Source organism: Amblyomma maculatum, chromosome 4 (assembly GCF_055883805.1).
Source record: "Amblyomma maculatum isolate TAMU_Amacu chromosome 4, ASM5588380v1, whole genome shotgun sequence".
Taxonomy (NCBI): Eukaryota; Metazoa; Arthropoda; class Arachnida; order Ixodida; family Ixodidae; genus Amblyomma; species Amblyomma maculatum.
Genome location: NC_139347.1, coordinates 44,026,838 through 44,047,502, shown reverse-complemented (window position 1 = coordinate 44,047,502; position 20,665 = coordinate 44,026,838). Strand labels below are relative to the sequence as shown.

Sequence of the window (20,665 nt, the reverse complement as noted above, 5' to 3'; positions counted from 1 at the left end):
CCGCTTTTTTACAAAACACAAACCGAGAGCGCTGTTCCGAGAGCTTTGCGTGACTTTTGATATTTAGTTTGCGAGAAGCGATTTCACTCAGATATCGAAATTTAGTTTCTTTTTTTTTTTTTTACTCTGGTCGAGACCTGTACAAACAGCAGTGTAATTTGAAGACCAAGTAAATGATGCGCTCTAGAATGCTAGGCGCTGCTGAATATCTTTTTTAATTAGTTAAGCCTATCCTGTCCATTTGACACCGATACTCGATGACCTCAAAGCTTCTACTTCCGACATCGATACCAGAAACAGAGCCAATATTGATTTCGTACACATGCACTCAATATTCTCTCATTAATACCTCGATACATCACATAAATAGCCATTAATATTAAGCTGGTAATAAGACTGTTGCATTTAAAATTTTATTACTGATTTGAAGAAAACTAAGTACATCCGATATTTCCGCACTGTTTCTGAAAAAAGGTTTACGAATTCGGCCTCATGAGTATTTTAGGCTGCCAATTTTTTTAAACTGCACTTTCGGACCAGCTAGTTTAATTACAAGTTTTGCACTCGAATATAGAAGGTGTGGTAGACTTCCATTTGGTCCAAAGCAATTAGAAGAATTTGATTGCTTTTTTGTTATAACACAGTAAATTACGTTTCCAGTCGAGTAGTTTAATAATACGTTAACTAATTTAGCGTGAATTTTGAAGCTAATGCATTTATTGATGTGCAAATGTGTCGTGTTAAGAACGCACCACTGCCATTTTTGTATTCAGAGATTCTATCGATTGTTTGCCGACTCGAGCGCCGACAAAATACGAGCGGTGCGCGTATTACTTTGGCCTGCACAAATCAGCAACGTTGCATACGCTGTAGCGGTCGATGGACACGCGGCCTTAGCTGCAGCTTTGGGACTTTCATAAGAGAAAACTGCATACCAATTAGCCTATCTCACGCGCACAGACATATCGACAGATAATTCGGGCGTTTCAACTGCACCAAAGGGGAAGAAGGCTTTAATAATCCGAAAGACTGAAATCCATAAGTGGAACGACTACTGAGTTTAGGGAAGATAAAAGTATCTGAGTGCTCTTGCTCAAACAGTCGTTTGGGAAGATACCCGTGATGTGGCCGTGCTATAAGCGAAGCGATTGAAGAAAGCCGCCACATTGATAGGCGAGCACGCTGTCGTGTTGTATATTATGAAGGCGCCGTTTATCAAGGGATAAGCTTGACTTGAGTAAGTATCCCGGAGTATGGCTAAGAAACTGAAGTTTCACTAGCGCCTGTTGAGAGCTGCAGCTGGCTGTAGCGCTAGCCTTTCAAAATGAAAAACATTCGTCAACTGATACATGTGCCGCTACTGGTGGCGATCACCCCTTACACCCGCGTGTGGTGAAGGAGTACTAGACTGTTTGCTTGGTGGCAAAAACATGTTCTACAATCTCTTCAGCATGAAAATGACTGTCTTTCGTTTGTAATGGTAACAACGCAACTTGTTATAAGGTTTAAGGGAGGCTTTTGTCCTCATGTCAACCTGAGCCCTCGTTCATTCTGGCAGCAATTATAGTGAAACATATAAGCAGCCTATCAGTAAGATAACGAGCTGAGAAACAGAGATTATACCGGATGATATCACAGATGATGTTGACATTTTATTAGTAATTCCATGTTGAAAATTCGAAGCAACGAGCTTTGACATGCGTACTTTTGACATTAGATATTTTGGACCGCATTGCCGATTAGGAAAATTTGAGAGCTTGAGAAACTTTATATGTTGCCCGCCTTTGGTTATATAGCATAACCTAGCCTCTTAAAGGCACAAGCACTGAAGTGTACTTGTTCACTTTTGTAATTTATTCGTCTAATTATTTAACTCTTTCACGTTACATAATGACCTCTTTGCTGCACTACACACTCGCAGAGACACCACGAATGCACAGTCTTTGTCAAAAGTGTACAGCCCAGGGGGTTAGCTTCTGAACCACATCGTGCTGCTTGTAATGCATTTCCGATGTTCTAAATCTCTTATTTTAGAAGATTTTTTGTGCTACACTTTCCAATGGGAAGGACTCCTATTAATGCTAAATCAGCGCCTCTACACGGCTCAGAAGCAGATCCCGCGGGCTCTACACTTTTGACAAAGACTGTACCTCTTAGAACAGAAAAAAATTTCTTAAAGTTCAGAAAACAGTTATAGTTTGAAGCACGGTTAACACGAGGTCGAGCGAAAATGGCATGACATTCAAATTGAATAGCGCGTTCAATAAGCTTTCGATTACGGTTGGCCTCCAGTCTAGAATTCTATTCTTCTGGCTCCGCCGCGGGATAACACAAATCACCTTTACGTGCTTCGCCTTCTCACTCCACTGGAGTTATTAATGAGCCACAGCATTGTTACGCATAGCATTATTATGCGTATAGCGTTGCTATTTAAAGCTTTACTATGCCACGGATACTGTTACCATGGCGACTAGCGTTAATACGAATGTTTTCAGAGTGTAATCGCCATGCTCTTTTAAAACAGCTTATAATTCGCTGTGTTCTCAAAACTTGAGAAGAAGTCTTTTAAGTCTCTCCTGGATCTCTTCGCAGAGCGGTACCTGATGACTTCATCGGGTGACCTGTACGTGCGGGCGCTGACGCAGGCGGCGCGGTTCCGCTGCCACACAGAGGACGTGCTCACTCGACGCAACCGGACGAGTGCAAACTACGCGCACTACCACGCCACAGGTGAGCCACCGATGCAGGGCATGTCGCGAGGGAACACTACCGCGCATCGTTATTCTCACGTCACCTGAAAGCGTCCAATGAATGGTAACAACCAGAAAGACCTAGTTCATGACAAGGAGAAGGGGTTGAGAGAAGAGGTGTCGCCTCGATCGGTTGTCACCGGTCACCAGCAGTACTTTATAGTGCTCTGCAACTTTATCGGACGCGTTTTGAAAAATTCTGCCGCCTCAACCACAAGCTTATTTGCGCTGAAACCACGAACAAAGCTTGCGCGTTGTTGGCCCTTTCTTTGCGAGGTAAGTTTAACCATAGTGCTTACTTTATTTTGCCGCGCATGATAAAAAAGCCGGATCCGACTGCGACGATAGTGAGGAGCAAAAGACACAAACGCAGTTTCCAGTAAAGGGCATCTGTGGCGCCATCTGGTGTCACTAGACTTAAGCGCCGCGGTTACAAAGCACCCAGGCAATATGGCACGTTTTTGTGATTATACTTGTTGGTGCCACCGCTTTCCTTCGGCGGAAAATTGGCGTTTGCGTCTTTCGCTCCTTCACTCTCGTCACAGACGGTTCTGGTTTCTCATCATGCTGAACCAAACAAGGTAAGGACAGCTGTAAGACGCACTACACGAGAAAAGAGACTACAGCGCGCAAGGTTTGTGCGCGGTTTCAGTGCAAATGAGCCTCCGGTTAAATTTTTTCAAAACATCTCCAGTAATCTAGGACAACACTATACAAATTATTTGTAAATTAGAAGCCCCACTCAGAGCTTTTAAGTTTGACTCGATTACTCAGAAAGACCATCTCTAAGGGTTTAATGCATTAAAATATTACCGAATTTAGGTTTTCCTTAATATAAAAATTTGCTTTGAAATAAACAACAATGGCTCGAAATAGCGGTGCAAGCTAGATGCATAGCCTAAGGCATTAAAATATGAAAAGAAATGTTCTAAAAACATGGCAGAGAATAACGACATGGTGAGAGCCAACAGGGCCTAATAAGGAGAAGCTGCTGAGCTGTGTTAAATTCTCCCTACGAAAATCTACCAACTTCCAATTGCAGTGCGGACCAAACTACAATGACGTGTTTAAATATCGCAAGGTCATTTCTTGAAAGGAAGCGACCAGCATAAATATTAAGATCGAATCCCATGCCATCGTTGCGGGAACGTCCCTGCGATCTCTCGTCAGAGAGGATAAACGAGGCACAAGGATGATAAGTTTGGAACAAATATCTCAACACCTCACCATATGGAAAAAAGCAAGCTCCATGTCTGATTACTTTAGCCACCGATAATATTCACGGTGATAAAACAAACAAACAACTGTTTACTTCAGATTAGCCTTTGAGATAGCTTAGGATTGTCTGGTAATCTAACTAAATAAAGCTTTGCAAGAAAGGCCGCACGCATATCTTTCTCGTAAAGTGATGGCTTTCTCGTATTGCTGCCATACACACAGAACCAGGCGGAAGTCAAGCTCCATCGATCGCATTCCACTCAGGCCACGTTACCGTCAACCAGGGGCGTCCTACGGACCTGGTCTGCTTGGCGCAGGGCTGGCCACCACCTAAATACAAGTGAGCCTCATGTAAATGTTGCCTAATACCCCCATCTGGAACACCGTCGTAACTCATTTCCGTTTGTAGCTTGTTTATTTTCAGAAAGCTACAGTCAAGGAAACGAGGATTATAGGTGGTGAGTGGACTTGAGCCTCAAGGAGAAAGTCTGTTAGCTAAAGCTCCTTAGCTGACTCCATCTGAAGGGCTAAAGTTCTTTCACGGAGCTTGGCGGCCTATTCAACCTCGCTTAATCTCTTTTCATTAGTATCGGTTCTATTTTTCCAGCTTCGGATTCTATCCACGAGACTGCGTAATTAATCTTAGAGAAAAATCCTAGTTAGCTGCTCTGGCAGATTTCGGCAACAGCTACTGCCGGCGGCATTACATTTAACAGAGATTTAGAAAAAGCTCTAGCTGTTCCTCTCCTCTGATAGCAAAAAAAAAAAAAAAAGAAAAGAAAAGAATCCGGGGAGCACGGATCGCCACACTTCCTGGCACGGTGCTCAAGTTCTGTATTTCTTGGCATCGCATTGTATTTCACGGCAGAACATTCATCATTAAAACCTACTGCAGCTAGGAATTGTCACGAAGATGTCATTTATATGCGCTCGGTAGAAATGGCTCATAGATGGGTAGTGTAACGGGTAGTGCAGCGTACCGAGGGTCTGAGAAAACTTAACAGCCTCAAGAAGAAACGCCCGAGACAAATCAACCCAAATAACTTGCTTGATCTTGGTGAGCCTTTGATTTTTGGGAGTTCATTTTTGAATGCTGCAAAAGCATAAAAACAAAAGAAAAAGAAGAACGAGATAAATAAGCACCCAGAACTGGATAGGAGCAGGCGATCTTATGCATCTTGACGTACGGCGATTCTGTTAGTTACTTAGCGCAACTGGTGTACTCAAGAGGTTTCCAATGTGCCAGTTCGGGCAAGTTTGAGAGACCAAATATAAAGCAATAACTGCCAAGTACTTTCCGACTCATACGATAATATATATGACAAAGGGCGCTGAAACGAGGGTCCGATGAATTAAGACTAGAAACGCCATTTGAGCTAATTATCGCCTAATTTCTCTGACAAAGATGAGAGAACTCAAGTCAACTTTCAGACCCACAAGTATACGGTCCGAAACTGCCAGGCGACAAAAATGTGCCTTGGCCGCCGTTCACGTGTTTCAGGTTGTTTTTTTTTTATCCCCGATTTTGAATCTGTCTGAACCTGCGGCGCACTGGTATCCGAAAAAAGTACACTTAAATGTCTTGCGGTGACAGCACTCATTGCAGCCTGGTTTCCACAGGTGGTACCGAAGGCAAGGGCAACGGCTCGTTCCACTCCCGCCGTCGCCGGCGCCTACGGCACTGGACGGAGTGCTGCACTGGAGCGGAGGCGTCCAGTCCGAGGACGAAGGGCAGTACGTGTGCGTGGCATCCAACAGCCTGGGAGAGGACAGGGCCACGCTCATGCTTTCGGTCATCAGTGAGTGCACGCCTGCACCTTCCTTTACCTAATTATCGCCGTCACTACCGAGGCGATACTTTACATAGAGCATCCTTGTCATCAATTAACAGACTACTGCAACGGAGGAGAGGTAGCGTAGTGGCGCTCTTGCAGTATAACCATGACACTCATATGGTCGCCAAGAATGAGTATCAAAGTGTCCTCTTGCTCGAGAGATTCCGAAACGTGCTGACACAAAATGGGTAAGTCAACACGGACCATAAGCAAATTCGATTTTCTTTGAATTCTTACCAATAGGTGGAAATTAGAATGCATAGATACGCAACGTCATCAATATTTCATGCTTTATTCGTGACATGGTCTTTAATGTGAGCTGTTACTTTTCCTGCTCGCTACTGTTCGAATACTAACCGGACATCTGTGTGGCGTGAGGCGGAGGTTTCTGGAAGACAGCCAGGAAAATAACTGATGCTGCAGTTGCTTTGCATTCCCGTCGTTATACCTGAATACACGTGTTAAGCTCACGAAACCTCAACTTAAGCTAGAAAATCGTCCGCACAGTTCACCACATTGTGCAGATTTGCGCAAGGAAAAACTAGATGAACTAAATAACAATGAAATATTTTCGGCAGCGGTTTCTTTTTAACGAACAGATTGGTACAGAGAAGCCTTTTCTTTATTCTTTTTTTTTTGTCGCAGCTTGTCGTGTCACACTTGCTACTTGATAAATACTTCAATATGAGAAGCGTTTATTTAGTAGTAATATTTTAATAATTGAAATGTGTACCCTGTTCCTTGCTAGGATTTGTAAATAGGATGCTAGTGATACGCGGTACTCCAACACCTATTCCAACGGGTGAAAGCATTGGGACAAATAACGCTTCAAATGTCAAGTTCGGGCGACATTTGTGAAGCGGACTTTGAACAGGAAACTCTATGCAAACCTATTTCAGAAAATATAAATCAAACCAACACGTAAAGCCTGTAGTTAACTCTGTTTACCAGTATAAAAATATTTGCAGGGTTGGTAATAAAGTGGCCGTCAAGAAGTGTAGAAAGCAGTGAGTAGACCTGAAGTCAAAACTGCATGGAAGCAGTATAAAAACTGGTTAACGCCAGCAGCTGCGAAGATATGAGAAAGACGCATAAGATATATTGCATATAACGTAGCATACTCCATACAATACTATTATATTCAGACTCAACGATAATATCTACTGGAATGTACATACATGCAGCAAGCAGAATTTAGGACACATCACATCAGTTTCAACTTTCTTTTTCTTTTCTGACAGTACAAGTGTAGACCTCCATTCCGATTAAATCCGGCTATACTGAACGTTCAGTAGCCTAGGTACGTAACTCAAGTTAGGTTGCAAGCAACGAAGTGAGCTGCACTTAAAGGATAGTTGTTGGCGCAACTCAATGGTGAACACTTTGCCAGTATTGGTGAGACTACTTTGGAAAACTGAAACTAAGCAAGAAAGGAAATATATGCGAAAATCGCGAAGTGCGCACACCTATTACCTCTTTCCTTCGGTAATGGCATGCCGACTGACCAGGTAACTTTGCTTCGGTATCTGGCGCCGCCCGTGTTGTATGTGAGAAGCAGAAGCAACAAGGTAGTGAACGTGACCCTTAAGGAAATCAAGCAAGGCCCAGATCCTCCTCTGCCGCTATGCCCACCCTTTGATGTTGGCCGCTCGGGGATGTGCGGCGTCCAGGGAATCAACCGCCTCCCTCAGCTCTACCGCGGAAGCGAAAGATAATGCGACGTCAAGCCGAGTGAGCAGGAGGAGGATCTCTTCGTTATAGCAGCTCGAAGGTCGGCCCGCCTCGTCAATAAAAGCGAGGGAGGCTGACTGCGAAAGTTGGGAAATAATGTTTCCCATTTTTGACTGTGCTAAACTAAAATTGTGCACTTATTAGAGAGAATTCCTTCCGCCTCTTTTCATTTACATTTTCAAAGGCGGCCTTTTGAATATCGGCCGGTAATTATTTATGGTGTACTATCACTCCATAGAACCAATTTAAACCAGATTCTAAACCAGATATTCTTAAATGATTTACACGGTGGTTGCTCGTCATTAGGTCAAGCACAAGATGACATAAGTCTTCATTATTCTATTTGGTGCGCATCTTCAGCCCAACACCGTTCTAGAGGAAAACATGACCAAGATAAAGATATATTTCTGGACCTGCAACGTCCCTTTGCGGAGCAGAGGATTCACTTCGCCGCCACTCTAACACTAATGCTGAGTCGTACATAAAGTGTGGCCGTTCCCGAATACGCGCCATGAAGTATTAGCTCAGCATATGGTAAAATGAAAATATAGCAACCCTACTCTAAATCGCCCGCTTCCTCTTACGAGTTAGAAGTTTTGTGTCCTCTGCGCCGCATTTGCACACGCCAGCACCGCAGTCGCATTATCTCGGACTCTCCTATTGAACTTCGCGCGCACGACGCAGTCGTTCCCTCATTTCCTCTACTCCCGCCGAAGATGAAAAACACTAAAAGCAAAGCGGCCACTTCATGGGTGCGCACCGCTTCCTATGTCAACCTATTGTGTTCTACACAATGCGCAGGAACCGCTTCACGCCGTGTCGAATTCTCACCTGCTAGCGCCACCACAAAGGGCAGCGGAGAACTTGGCGTGCGAATTCCGAGTTGCGAAAGTTTTGCTTTTCGTGTTTCCTCTCTCTTCCTTCCTCTACACGGCTAGGGAATTGGGAAACTGTGGGCAGGAGCCGAGAACGTATCGAACAATGCCGCGAATACGATAACTCAGGCGCCCGATCAAAGAACAGATTGGTAATTGAAAGCTGCTCACAACCGCGTATAATGCTTTGTGAAAATGGAGCATGCGTTAATTATTTCCTGTTTTTCTTAAAGGATCGGTTAATTCCAGCGGCACACAAGCCGGATCCACAGCAGTGCATCCTGGGATGCAGCACCAAGATCGGCTGCTCTTGGTGCAGGAGCTTTTAATTAGCGCAGCTATGTTTAGTGCATTTAACTGTATAAATTCAGAAAACGAAGCACGGACAAAGACTATCTTACGTGCGTTTTTCAATCATGGCTGCATATAAGATTGTCTCCATCGCTTGCCCAAACACAAAAGCCTCAGAATTCGTTTAGAAAAAAAGGGAGGCAGAGTGTTTTTATTTTAACAATTTATTTCCTATTAGTTCATGTTGCTGCTCTTGAAACTTGTTTTAGTGTGCGAAGTACACGTACTTGAAACTGCATGGTCAGCCAGTTCGCTTTATAATTTTGCATCCGGGCTCGGTGCACCTTCCGTACCCTTCCGTAAACAATCGACGACACTGCCGCTGAGATTCGTAATGGATAGTCGTGATCAGCAGGTTGGTTACGTATGGCATGTAAGGCGTCAACGGGAATTTGAAAATTGCTTTCGTTCAGAGCGCAATCATTTCCGTAACATATCGAACGCCTATAAATTTTGTGTGCGCTCAATTTTTATCCATGCCATTATTTGCAAGAGGCATCAGTTTTAGTCCTTTAGCAGCGCGTAGAAAAAATGATATTAAATTGAAAAATGCCATTCGGTGGAAATGACATAAAATTTTCAATGTGGCAGGGGTATTGCTGTGTAGCAATAATCTCATCGCAGCAAGGCGGATATCGGAGTCGGTATTAAGAAACAAAAAATAAGAATGTGTAGTAACGATCGGTCGCCCTCATATATGCCGGCCACTTTGCATCGGGTTTGTGACTGCATTTATGCCTTCGAAATTCTAGAGATTTGATGCTTCATAGGCAGTAATGTAGCCGCATTCAATATCGCTCGCTCGTCCTACCCTCATATGCCATGCATGCCAAATATTGATTGTTTTTCTTTTTAAATTGAATTTGGATGACTATCGTCCTAGATCTTCCTGTCCGATGATATTGAGAGCGGCTCACCGACATGATATATTATGTTTCACGTGATGCCGCACATGAAAGCGATCGAAGGTCGTTCTTCCTCCATGCACACCTCGGCAGAACGGCAGCAGGTGCGTGCTGCGCGGCTGCACGCCTGTGTCGTCATCATCTGACGTCACGGAAGGCACTGCTCTCAGTGCCACGCACGGGAGTTTCAAATTTGATTCGAGTCTTTTTTTTTTTTAATTATTGCTTGCATATTGTAAAAAAACATAATCGCGTGGTGACCAAGCCTTCAGTAATATAAGTCAATTATTCACTCAGTACGGTCGAAAAATTGCCGGAGCTTCTTTTAAATGTCCCGTTCTCGTGGCAGGTGCAGGTGACATGACGGGAACTGATCTGTCGGACGGTTGTGCGACTTCACGCGACGAAGTAACACTGATGATTTGAAAGGAGCCGCCAACTCTGGCATTCTCATTAGGGATGGGAGATGAGGAGATTCAAACCTTCCATTCCTAGTGAGAAGCCCATCTATATCTCTATCTAACCTTCCGGGACCAGTGCATTCAGAGCCAGACTGGCTAATCCTAGTGCATGAAGGCACATTCGTACGTCTTGGTTTAGTGGTGTTTTATCTATGTCTCATGGTCGTTTGCATGACATTTTACGCGACGTTAAATGTATCCAAATGCTATCATCCGCAATTCACCAACAAAAAGAAAAAAATGAATCATACCTGCTGAATTGTTGCACTATTCAAATTGTCGATAATAAAAACTGTCGATAAGGCAAAATACTTTGGCACTATACAGCATCCCTAGACTGGACAGCCCACATTGATATTTGGCAAAGCTTCTCGGCTCCTGTATTTCTTTTCAACGGAATTTCAACGCCGGTTCCCAAATAGTTAACAAAACACTGTACAAAGTATACGAATGTCATGATTTTAAAGTTTTGACATGCTTGTGTTGCGAGGGATTAATTCCACATGAACTCTTATAACAAAGACGGAAAGAGTACAGGAACATAGAGTAAGGATTGTTGCCGGAAACTATACATTTTCAATAAAAAGCTCAAAGATTGAAGAACGGTTAGGGTTGAAGACCTTGTCCCCATAAAGAAAACTCTGCGAACTGACATTCTTACGCAATATTTATAATGATTGTGCCATTATTAATACAGCTAATGATATCAGCCAACTGCATTACACCTCTAAGAGACTTCATAAAGCAAAAATATTATGTATTATCAGTGCAACATTAGTGTACTAAAGTATTCATATTTCCTTAAAGAAAAACATCTGACTCTAATAGTACTTCGCCATACATATGATCTGGTCATACAATTTTGAAACAGCTGTTGATATAGTAATGCGATGTACTTTTCAGAGGTCTATGTTTTCTAGTGTTATCATTGTTATCCTGAGTGGTGTGCTAAATACTTTTATGCCATCGTTGTACTAACAAGTGGTTTATTCAGTGACATGTGGTGCTACCATGCTGATGTGGTCTCAATAATTTATTTTCTTGTGACGTAGATTGTTGTTAATCAGCCTAAGGTTATTACTCACGGGCTCTCTACATACTTGTAATAAAATAAATCTATACATAAGTAATTTAAATAAAATAAATAAACGCATAAATAAACAAATAAGCAACGCAGTAGCTCACAACTGCATTCTAAAGTCCCTGTATCAGGTAATAAGGACAGAAATTGAGGAATGACGTATAAAGCGAGTTTCCAACTGCCCATACGCGTACGCAGATTGCGAGGGAAGCCGCGGACGGAGGTCATTAGGGCGGTAGCTCCATACTCCTAAAGGAGGAGCTTGAGTGCCCCCAACCCTTATTTTTTTTTCTTCCGATTGCGAGCCGTACACAGCTCCATTTTCTCTTTGTGATTACCGCTAGGATATCTGTACCTAGCGTTTGTTTCCTGGCTCGCTCTGCGCATTTAGTGCCAGTAAATATTACGCCTATGATTCCCCTGCACACTTGTAATATATGCTTGACTCCGCGCCGTTCTCGCAGGCGAACTGTCGGTGAGTGTCCGTCCAAGATTGGTGCGAGCCGAAGCCGGCGATTCAGTGTCCTTCCGGTGCAACGCTAGCAGCGCAGAGGCGTCGCTCGAGTGGCGTCTCAACGGCGCTCAGCTGCCCGTCGGATTCGCCCGCCTCGAGCGGGGCTTCGTGCGGGCCGCCGCCGTGGGCCGCCACCAGGGGGGCATGCTCCAGTGCTTTGCCACCGCCAAGGACGGCCGAAGAGCGGCGCAGGCTACAGCAGAACTTGTCGTCGGTGGTGAGGACACTTATTGATGGGCGAGGAATAGTATCGGAAACTCTCTGATAGCTCCCCCCCCCCCCCCCCCCCGTTCTCTGCCTATCCAGGTATTTTCAATGCAGGTCTATTTTATTGCAGCTGTACAAGCCGGTCTGGAATTATGACTGATTTTCATGGTAGCTAAGGCCTGGAATTTACATTACACACTGAGGTCTCTTAAGATTGGCCCCCCATTGTTCATTGCGACAAATTAACAAATCCTCCTGACCAACCTAACAAACTTTCCGATGGTAGCTACTACCGTTCACCGCCGACCTCTTAACCTTTTTAATCTCTTGTATGAGGAGCGAATAGCTCACATATTTTTCAATCAAACCCAAGCGAGGGCAGCAATAGAATCGACAAGTTGGAATATTATTGCGCAGTCCATATTCCAGGCGCCTCCTCATACTGAGCACATGACCGTTGTCCACCTCAGAGCGTGCCCCACGCATGGAGCATACGTACGGTCCCTCGGGCAGCCTGAGTCCCCGGTCACCAGCCAGTCTGGGCTGCCGGGCTTCGGGGGACCCGGCACCATCAATCGCGTGGACATTGGACGGCACCTGGCCCGTGTCCGGAGGGGGACCACGGCTCCGCCTGTGGTCGACCAGCGACACTGCGACCGGTGACGCCGTCAGCTTCCTCAACTGGACCTCTGTAGAGACAGCCGACGCGGGCCAGTACGAGTGCGTAGCCTCCAACGCTGCTGGTAAAGCGGTACACGCCTTTCGGCTGGATGTGCACGGTCCGCTGTTCACGAGGCCTGCGTACAACGCCACGGCGCTGGAGGGACACCAGATCAGGCTTCAGTGCCCCTTTGGAGGTTACCCCTACGACAAGGTCACCTGGTACAAAGGTGAGTGCCTCGAAAATTACTGGGGTTCCAAAGATGGTTATGAATTTCCTGAATCCTTCCATTTGCCTTACTACATGAGGGTGGGATATGTAAAAAAAAAATCGTTTCCTCTGTGGATTTGTTGAACAAAATTGCGTGACATGGAGTAGGGCGTCCCGTGGTGTGTATGCTCGAGGGTGCAGTCCCTGACATTGGTTACCAGTAAGGAGTGCTTTCGCAGCCGTTTTAGTGCGAAATGTGCTCTATATACCAAGGAGTATACAAGAGGTTTCGTATTGTCTTTCATATGTTATTGTGCCAACTGAACAATATGTGATTACTATCTTCCTTTTCATGAAGTGAACGGCTTGCAAAGCAAAATAACTGAACTTCTAGTATAACTTGCCATTAAATACCTATGAATTGTTAAATAAATTTGTGGTGACGGAATTTCATAGTGGTACGCCCAATATACTAACGACGTTAACTGAGAAAAAAAAAAAGATCAAAGTAAAGAAATGCCTTTTTCAGAGTATTCTTGACATGTGAGAAAACGACCGTTACGTGAAGAATTATCTTTCGAGTGAGGCCACTGTTTTAAACTTGTGTGTAACTTGGGATTAATCGAAGTTTTCAAAAGCAAGGCGATACACTCTAAGACTAAGCAAGCAACTGCGCGGAGCTCTCTAAAGCTTCGATTTGTCTACGGAACCAATTCTTTCATTTCACGCACGTCGTACAGTTGCGGAGACGTTCAAGAAACTGTTACTGCCATCATCCCAGCACACTGTCAGCCAAGTGTTCCTGCCCTTAAACTGTCACACCTACTTTCAGATGGAAGTGAGCTACCTGTGAACCAAAGGCAAGCCGTGTTCCCCAATGGTACGCTCTCGCTGGATACTTTGAAGAAGGCCACCGACCAAGGAGAGTACACCTGTTCCGTGCAGCGCCTCGCTGGTTCCTCCGTGCAGCAGGTCATCCGTATCATTATCAGGAGTAAGTCCGGAACAGTGCAACTCCGGTTTGAAAAACATACAAACGAAGTCGCCGTCCTAAGATCTGTAGGCAACCGCTAAAGGCATACCTAGCTTAGGAAAAATTATTTTCGTAATGAATTGGCAATTTCTGCATGAAATATTCGCCAGCCACTCTAAAACACAGCCAGGAATTACGTTTGTCAGAGCTATGCGCTATGATTAACATCGAATGCCGTTTGAGGTGCATATCTTTCCAACAATAATTAACGCATCGATGACGCTAACTGTTTAACCTTTGAATCTAAGTCACTTCTATATACTTCCAGTTTTAAAACCTGTGCTAACAAGGATCGAGTTTCAATTTTTTTTAAATAAATAAGGCTTTTACAAATCCTCTTTATGCAAGAGCAGTAGAGCCTTTTCCGTGACAATTTTTAAAATATATTTTGATACAGAACAAATTCTGCGGTTCTGTAATGATCAGATATTGTCATGACTACCTATCGGCAAATACTTTGCTGCGTGCGCCTGTGCCTATTTATAGACCCTAAATGTTGGCTATTCAACTGCCTTCTGCCCACGCGAACCCGCGCTTAGCCAAGCGACGACAAAGCGGACGAGAGGTCGTCAGAAACTTTAGGGCTAAGCGCACCCTATGGAATTACAATTGCTATTAGGCTTTCACTCTCTGTGTCTGCCTGTACAGTTTCGTCGTCGGACCGTGACGCTAATTGTTATAGCAAGCATACGCAGTTTTTTTTTTTTTTTTCGTAAGCAGGGAAGTGGTAACAATTGTAAATCTGTGAATACTTTACTAATAAGGATTACTGAGTGTGGGGCCCATAAACTTAAACTATTAGTCGAAACATGGCGCATGAGCATTTCAGATATCATATATGCTTAGCCAAACTGCATTTTGCCGCATGAATTTGGATTCACTAGGCGTAAAAGCCTGTAGTAAAGTAATGAACCTTTATGGCTCAGTAAATGCCACCAGTAAAAGCTGGAAGCAAGCAAACCCCAAGCGCAGACTATGACATGAATCGAGGCGAATTTAACTGCACCGTTATTTTATAGACTAATAACATACTTGAAATGAAATTTCATTCGACTTTAATCTTTTCTTCTTTTGCATCAAAATTGACTTGCAAGTTCAAATCTCCTCCTTATGAACACTTTATTCTGATTTTAGAAATCACAATGAACGCTCTGCAGCAAAGAGACTATAGAGACAAAATTACGACGATGAATTACTCTCTCAGGTATGATTGACATTTACTTTATATTATTGAGCTTATTAGGGCATATGTTGAACAGTCCCTGAATTCATGCTCTTGAGCTTTGGAGCCTATAGACAGGTACCACTTCACATTCGATTTCTCTCAAGCGCTGCGTAGTATACGGGGGAAACGTGTAAATACAATTCTCTGCAAAAAATGGTTTTTCAGTTTGCTGATATCCCATGGGCGTCCTGAATCGCGTCCAGCATGGACACGTTAAGCTTCGTGTTAAGTACAACAGCCTTTCGTCAGCATGTGCTATCTGCTCTTGATAGACATGCACAAATGACCTTCAAGGAAATGAATATTTATTTTACACCTTCGAAGATGGCAGCGATGCCAATAAGCAACAGATATATTCAAGTGACGGCAAGGGCGCTATTTTACGGTGCACAGCAAATGATTATAAGGCGAACTGATACGCTTGCAGCCTTTTGTCATGCTACATACAACAAAAGATGGCTCCCGCTGACCGCTGCCTTGTAACGAATCGGACCTAGCTTGAATGTTCGCTTGCAGCCGGGCCCCAGATCACGCCGTTTCGTTGGCTGGATGAGCTGCAGGAAGGGATGCGTGCGGGGCTGAACTGCTTCGTGCACGCCGGCGACCCGCCCATCGTCATAGAGTGGCTCAAGGATGGCACGCCGCTGTCCCCACCAGTGCGCCAGGATGGATATGGATCGACACTCTCGTTAGAGTCCTTGTCATCGCAAGACAACGGAAACTACACTTGCCTCGCTTCGAACGCCTGGGCGACTGCAAGCTACAGCGCTGTGCTCAGGGTCAAAGGTTGGTAAAAAAGAATATGCAACACCGTTAAGGGCTGTCCCTTTATAAAAAAGCGTAGTTCGAAAAAAAGCTTGTTGTGACTTAGTCGTCCCAGGGGCTTGGCGCCAGAAGTTTAGTGGGTGCATGATAATTCTTGTACCTGCGCTTTCTGAAGGAAAATATCTTTGAACGCTTTTAATATAATTACTCATCTAGAAGCACTTATGGTTTATAGGAGGAGATGCGCAAATATTTTCTTCAGTCGAATTTTCTGAAGTCTTCCAGAAATTACCGAGAATTTCGGACACAGCTACGAATCATTGAGGACACTTTCCTTATGAATGACTGGTAGATGCATGATCAGTTAGAATACGTGAATTAGTTGCACCAATTCTCAACAGGCCACTGTTGTGCAAATCACTCATGTGCATAAATATTGCCCCAGCAACTAGCATAGCCTTAAAAGAAGAACAGTCCTACCATGAAAAAATGAAATAAAAGAAGCAGTGTAGCTATGACGGGTTAGATTTATTTATCCAGTTGCGAATAAAAATTTTAAGTTTTATCGCATCAATTCGTTATTTATTGCTCCTCTTTTCTTGTTTGCGGTCCGAGGAAGGTCTCTAAAAACAGGCGTGCTTGGTCATATCTAATCATTTCTCATGAAGATAGGTAGCAAGAATCAATCATTCGATGTAAATAACTATTATTACATTCTTTCGTAAAGCGTACAATCAATAAATTTATTACTAGTTATTCATTTTAAATCCGCCAGTAATCATTGTGCTCTCCTAAATATTCTTCACGTAGCGGTTTTGCAACCAACAGAAGGACCCAGGGTACCGAAGAAAGGCCACGTGAATCAATTTTTCAGGCCTAAAATCCGTAACGCAGATAATTACATGGGGGTTAAAGAGATTGAAACAAGACAATGTTACGAAAGATGGCAATATTTTGGGGATTCGGCAGTACACAATGTTCTGTAGAAAGAGTATGAGGAGGCAGGCTGCAATCATTTCGAAAGTCACACCATCATTTCATTCCAAGAAAGCGCTGTTTAAGAACTTTCTAAAGGTTTAGGCCAAGCTGTGTACCCAGCTGTGAGCAATCATTAGTGGTTAGCGTGCAGATGCGTAATTCTCGCCAGCCGCGGCATCCATGTTTTGATGAAGGCGAAATACAAAGTATGCGTCTTTAGTGCGATGTCAGTGCGTGTTCAAAAAACTACAGATGCACAATATTAGTATTGGGCCCCCCTGCTACAGAATTCCTCATAGTACATCTCGTTTCCGGACGTTAACCTCATACAACGGTAACTTGGACTCTTTAAAAGAGATGCGGCAATAGGTGAGGACCAACGTGATAGAGGGAAGTGGTTCCTCAACGAAGTTAAGTTGCGTTCGTGTCTTGCAGCAGCAGCGCGCAGAGGCAGTACACAGGGCACATATGGTGCCATGGCGGCTGTTTGCGGCCATACTAGTGCTCCAATAAGGATCAATGTTCGACCCTCCCAGTGGCCCCCAGTTGGCGGTCTGAGCCCCGGGATGTGGTGGCGGTGACGGGACAATCGGTGGTGGTCGACTGCCAGGCGGACGGCGAGCCGCCGCCACACATACGCTGGAAGACTGCCTCGGGTAAGCTGTCATCGAAGCACGACCAAAGCTGCAAAAGCAAAGCGCACGCTTGCGACGCTGGCTGAACACCACTCAGGCTATCATTTATAGACGCTACTCATTACGAGTATGAGAAATTGTGGGCGCCGGTAAAAATGACAGACAGGATCTTTCTTGTCCTTTTTTTTTTTTTTTTTTGCTACTGTGCAATCTAATTCTGCACCACCCATTTACGATGCAGTTAAAAGGTCACTGCGAAATGTATTTAAAGTTCCTTAACATTAAAAGATTCCAATATATGGGCAGTAGGCTAAGCGTGCCAAGTTTGCTTTTTACTTTGAATTTGAAATGGCGATAAAATTTCCTAATAATGATGAAATTGTGCTGCCGTTGTCGGAGCTGTGCGAAGAAACTCAGGAAAGACACCAGGAATCGTAAGATATATATTGTCACGATATTGGCGACTAGGGCTAGGATATCAGAGCCGGTGCAGGTGGAATTACACGGTCCAACTTTAGGTACGTCCTTCTAGTCCGGAGCCGATTCACTTCGTCCTTTTTCTCCGAGCGCCACTTCAACGTCTTTCGCTCCGAGCGCCCCCTGGCATTCCTCCCTCCTTAAGCGTGACGCACACGGCACACGTGCACACAGGTGGACAAAAGCAAACGAGAAAAAAAAGTTTGTAGATGCCGTCTTTCAGTTACCGCGTAAAATACGACTTCATGCGTAGGACATGAACTGTCTCTGGACGAGGTAGCCGACGGCCTCTCTGCCCTGGGCCATCTGGGAGCACCTCATAGTTAACGTCGCTGAGGCGCCGCAAGACTTTATATGGTCCGAAGTAATGGCAAATCAGCTTTTCTGATAGGCCACGGCGTCGAACAGGAGTTCACACCCACACCTGGTCCCCGGTGTTGTAGGAAGCTTGTTTGTGGCGGAGTTTGTACCGGCGTGAATCCTTGTACTGTTGCTGGGCGATGTGGACGCGTGCTAGTTGGCGTGCTTGCTCAGCATCTTGGGCAAAGTGTTCGGCGTCGGCAGAAAGCTCGGTATCTGTTTCGCAAGGGAGCATTGCGTCCAGCATCGTCCGAACCTCCCTGCCGTAAACTAGGCGAAACGGCGTGAAGCGTGTCGTCTCTTGGGCTGCCGTATTATACGCGAATGTCATATATGGTAGGATAGCATCCCAAGTCTTGTGCTGGGCGTCGACATACATCGCCAGTATGTCCGCAATAGTCTTATTAAGCCTTTCCGTCAGCCCGTTGGTCTGCGGATGGTAAGCAGTAGCTTTTCGATGCGCCGTACCGCTGAGAGGAAAAACTTCGGCCATCATTTGTGAAGTAAAGGCAGTCCCTCTGTCAGTAATAATACAGGTCGGAGCACAGTGCGGCAGCATGATCTGGTGTATAAAGAAATGGGCAACTTCAAATGCTGTACCACTAGGTAACGCTTTGGTCTCGGCGTATCGAGTCAGGTAGTCTGTGGCGACGAATATCCAGCGGTTGCCACCGGAGGATCGAGGGAAAGGACCGAGAAGGTCCATGCCGACTTGATCAAACGGTGCGCGTGGTGGTATTATGGGCACGAGAAGGCCTGCAGGCTTTGATTGCGGAACTTTCCGACGCTGACATTGCCGACAGCTCTTAACATAGCGCTTAACAACAGTGGCAAGGTTGGGCCAGTAGAATGTCTTTCGTATTCTAGCAAGTGTGCGAGCATAGCCCAAGTGGCCAGAAGTTGGTTCATTGTGGCACGCGGAAAGGATTTCCTCTCGCAGAGCTGCGGGTACCACGAGGAGGTAGGTTCTCGAATCGGATCTAGAGCTATGCTTATAGAGTACACCACTTCTCAGGCAGAAAGTTGAGAGGCTCCGAGAAAAGCACTTAGGTATTGTGGCTGGCTGACCTTCTAAATAATCGATCAGGGCTCGTAACTCTGAATCAGCACGCTGCTGATGAGACATATCTGAAGCATCAACAGCTCCGAGAAAACTGCCAGAGTCACCCGTGTGTGGTGAAGCGAGCTCGACGGGCGCACGAGAGAGCGCGTCAGCATCTTCATGCTTATGTCCGGACTTATTGACTATAGTGAGGTCAAACTCCTGTAGGCGAAGGCTCCATCGCGCCAGGCGGCCGCATGGGTCACGCAGGTTGGCCAGCCAACACAAGGAATGGTGGTCAGTGACCACTTTAAATGGGCGACCATAAAGACAGGGGCGAAATTTTGCAGCAGCCCAAATAATGGCGAGGCATTCCTTCTCAGTAGTTGAATAGTTCATCTCGGCGCGGGATAAAGCACGGCTGGCATAGGCGACGACTCGTTTCACACCCTCTTGACGTTGCACGAGAACCGCCCCAAGGCCAATGTTACTGGCGTCAGTGTGGATTTCTGTTTCACCGTGCTCATCGAAATGGGCTAGAATAGGCGGCGATTGGAGACGGAGACGCAACTCGGTAAAAGCAGCTTCTTGCTCGTGACTCCAAACAAAAGGGGTGTCTCCCCGGGTGAGCTGAGTCAGCGGTTCAGCAAGATCAGCGAAGTTATCGATAAAACGGCGGTAATAACTGCACAAGCCGAGAAATCTGCGAACAGCTTTCTTGTCACGTGGAATCGGAAATTCCGCAACGGCAGTAAGCTTGTCAGGGTCGGGCTTCACGCCGGCAGCGCTTACGACATGACCGAGGAATTTAAGCCCTTGGTAGCCAAAGTGACATTTCTGCGGCTTAAGTGTCAAGTTAGCGGATCGAAGAGCTTCGAGTACTGACCGCTGGCGCTTAAGATGTTGTGAAAACGATTCTGCGAAGACCACCACGTCATCTAGGTAGACTAGACAACACTGCCATTTAAGCCCGGCGAGGACAGTGTCCATCATCCGCTGAAATGTGGCCGGCGCGGAACAAAGTCCGAAAGGTAGAACTTTAAATTCGTAAAGTCCGTCGGGTGTGACAAAGCCCGTTTTTTCACGATCTCGCCCATCTACTTCAATCTGCCAGTAGCCACATTTCAGATCGATTGACGAGCGCCCCCTGGCAATATTTAATATCCGCTATTCTGGCCCCCATGTAGACTACGGTGCATTGTTGCATGCCACTAAACAACGCTTCGAGATCTTTCCTTTTGGTTGCATTGTTTTTTTTTTTCCTTTCAAGTAAGAACTTTTACAATTTAAATGTAATGGCACTGTAAATTACGTCATAAGCCGCACCTTAGCTGACGCTATGCGCATACTA

The 20,665-nt window shown here is 45.1% G+C and overlaps 1 protein-coding gene across 1 annotated transcript in view; it reads left to right on the top strand.

Moving 5' to 3' along the window:
- LOC146190879 (cell adhesion molecule Dscam2-like) overlaps positions 1-20,665 on the top strand; it is an 82,049-nt gene that overhangs the window by 40,319 nt on the left and 21,065 nt on the right. The window contains exons 4-11 of the mRNA XM_084600247.1: positions 2,593-2,730; positions 4,191-4,308; positions 5,589-5,767; positions 11,672-11,938; positions 12,399-12,818; positions 13,632-13,793; positions 15,574-15,843; positions 17,337-17,456. Coding sequence (XP_084456373.1) covers positions 2,593-2,730; positions 4,191-4,308; positions 5,589-5,767; positions 11,672-11,938; positions 12,399-12,818; positions 13,632-13,793; positions 15,574-15,843; positions 17,337-17,456 — 1,674 coding nt within the window. The remainder of the gene's footprint in view (positions 1-2,592; positions 2,731-4,190; positions 4,309-5,588; positions 5,768-11,671; positions 11,939-12,398; positions 12,819-13,631; positions 13,794-15,573; positions 15,844-17,336; positions 17,457-20,665) is intronic.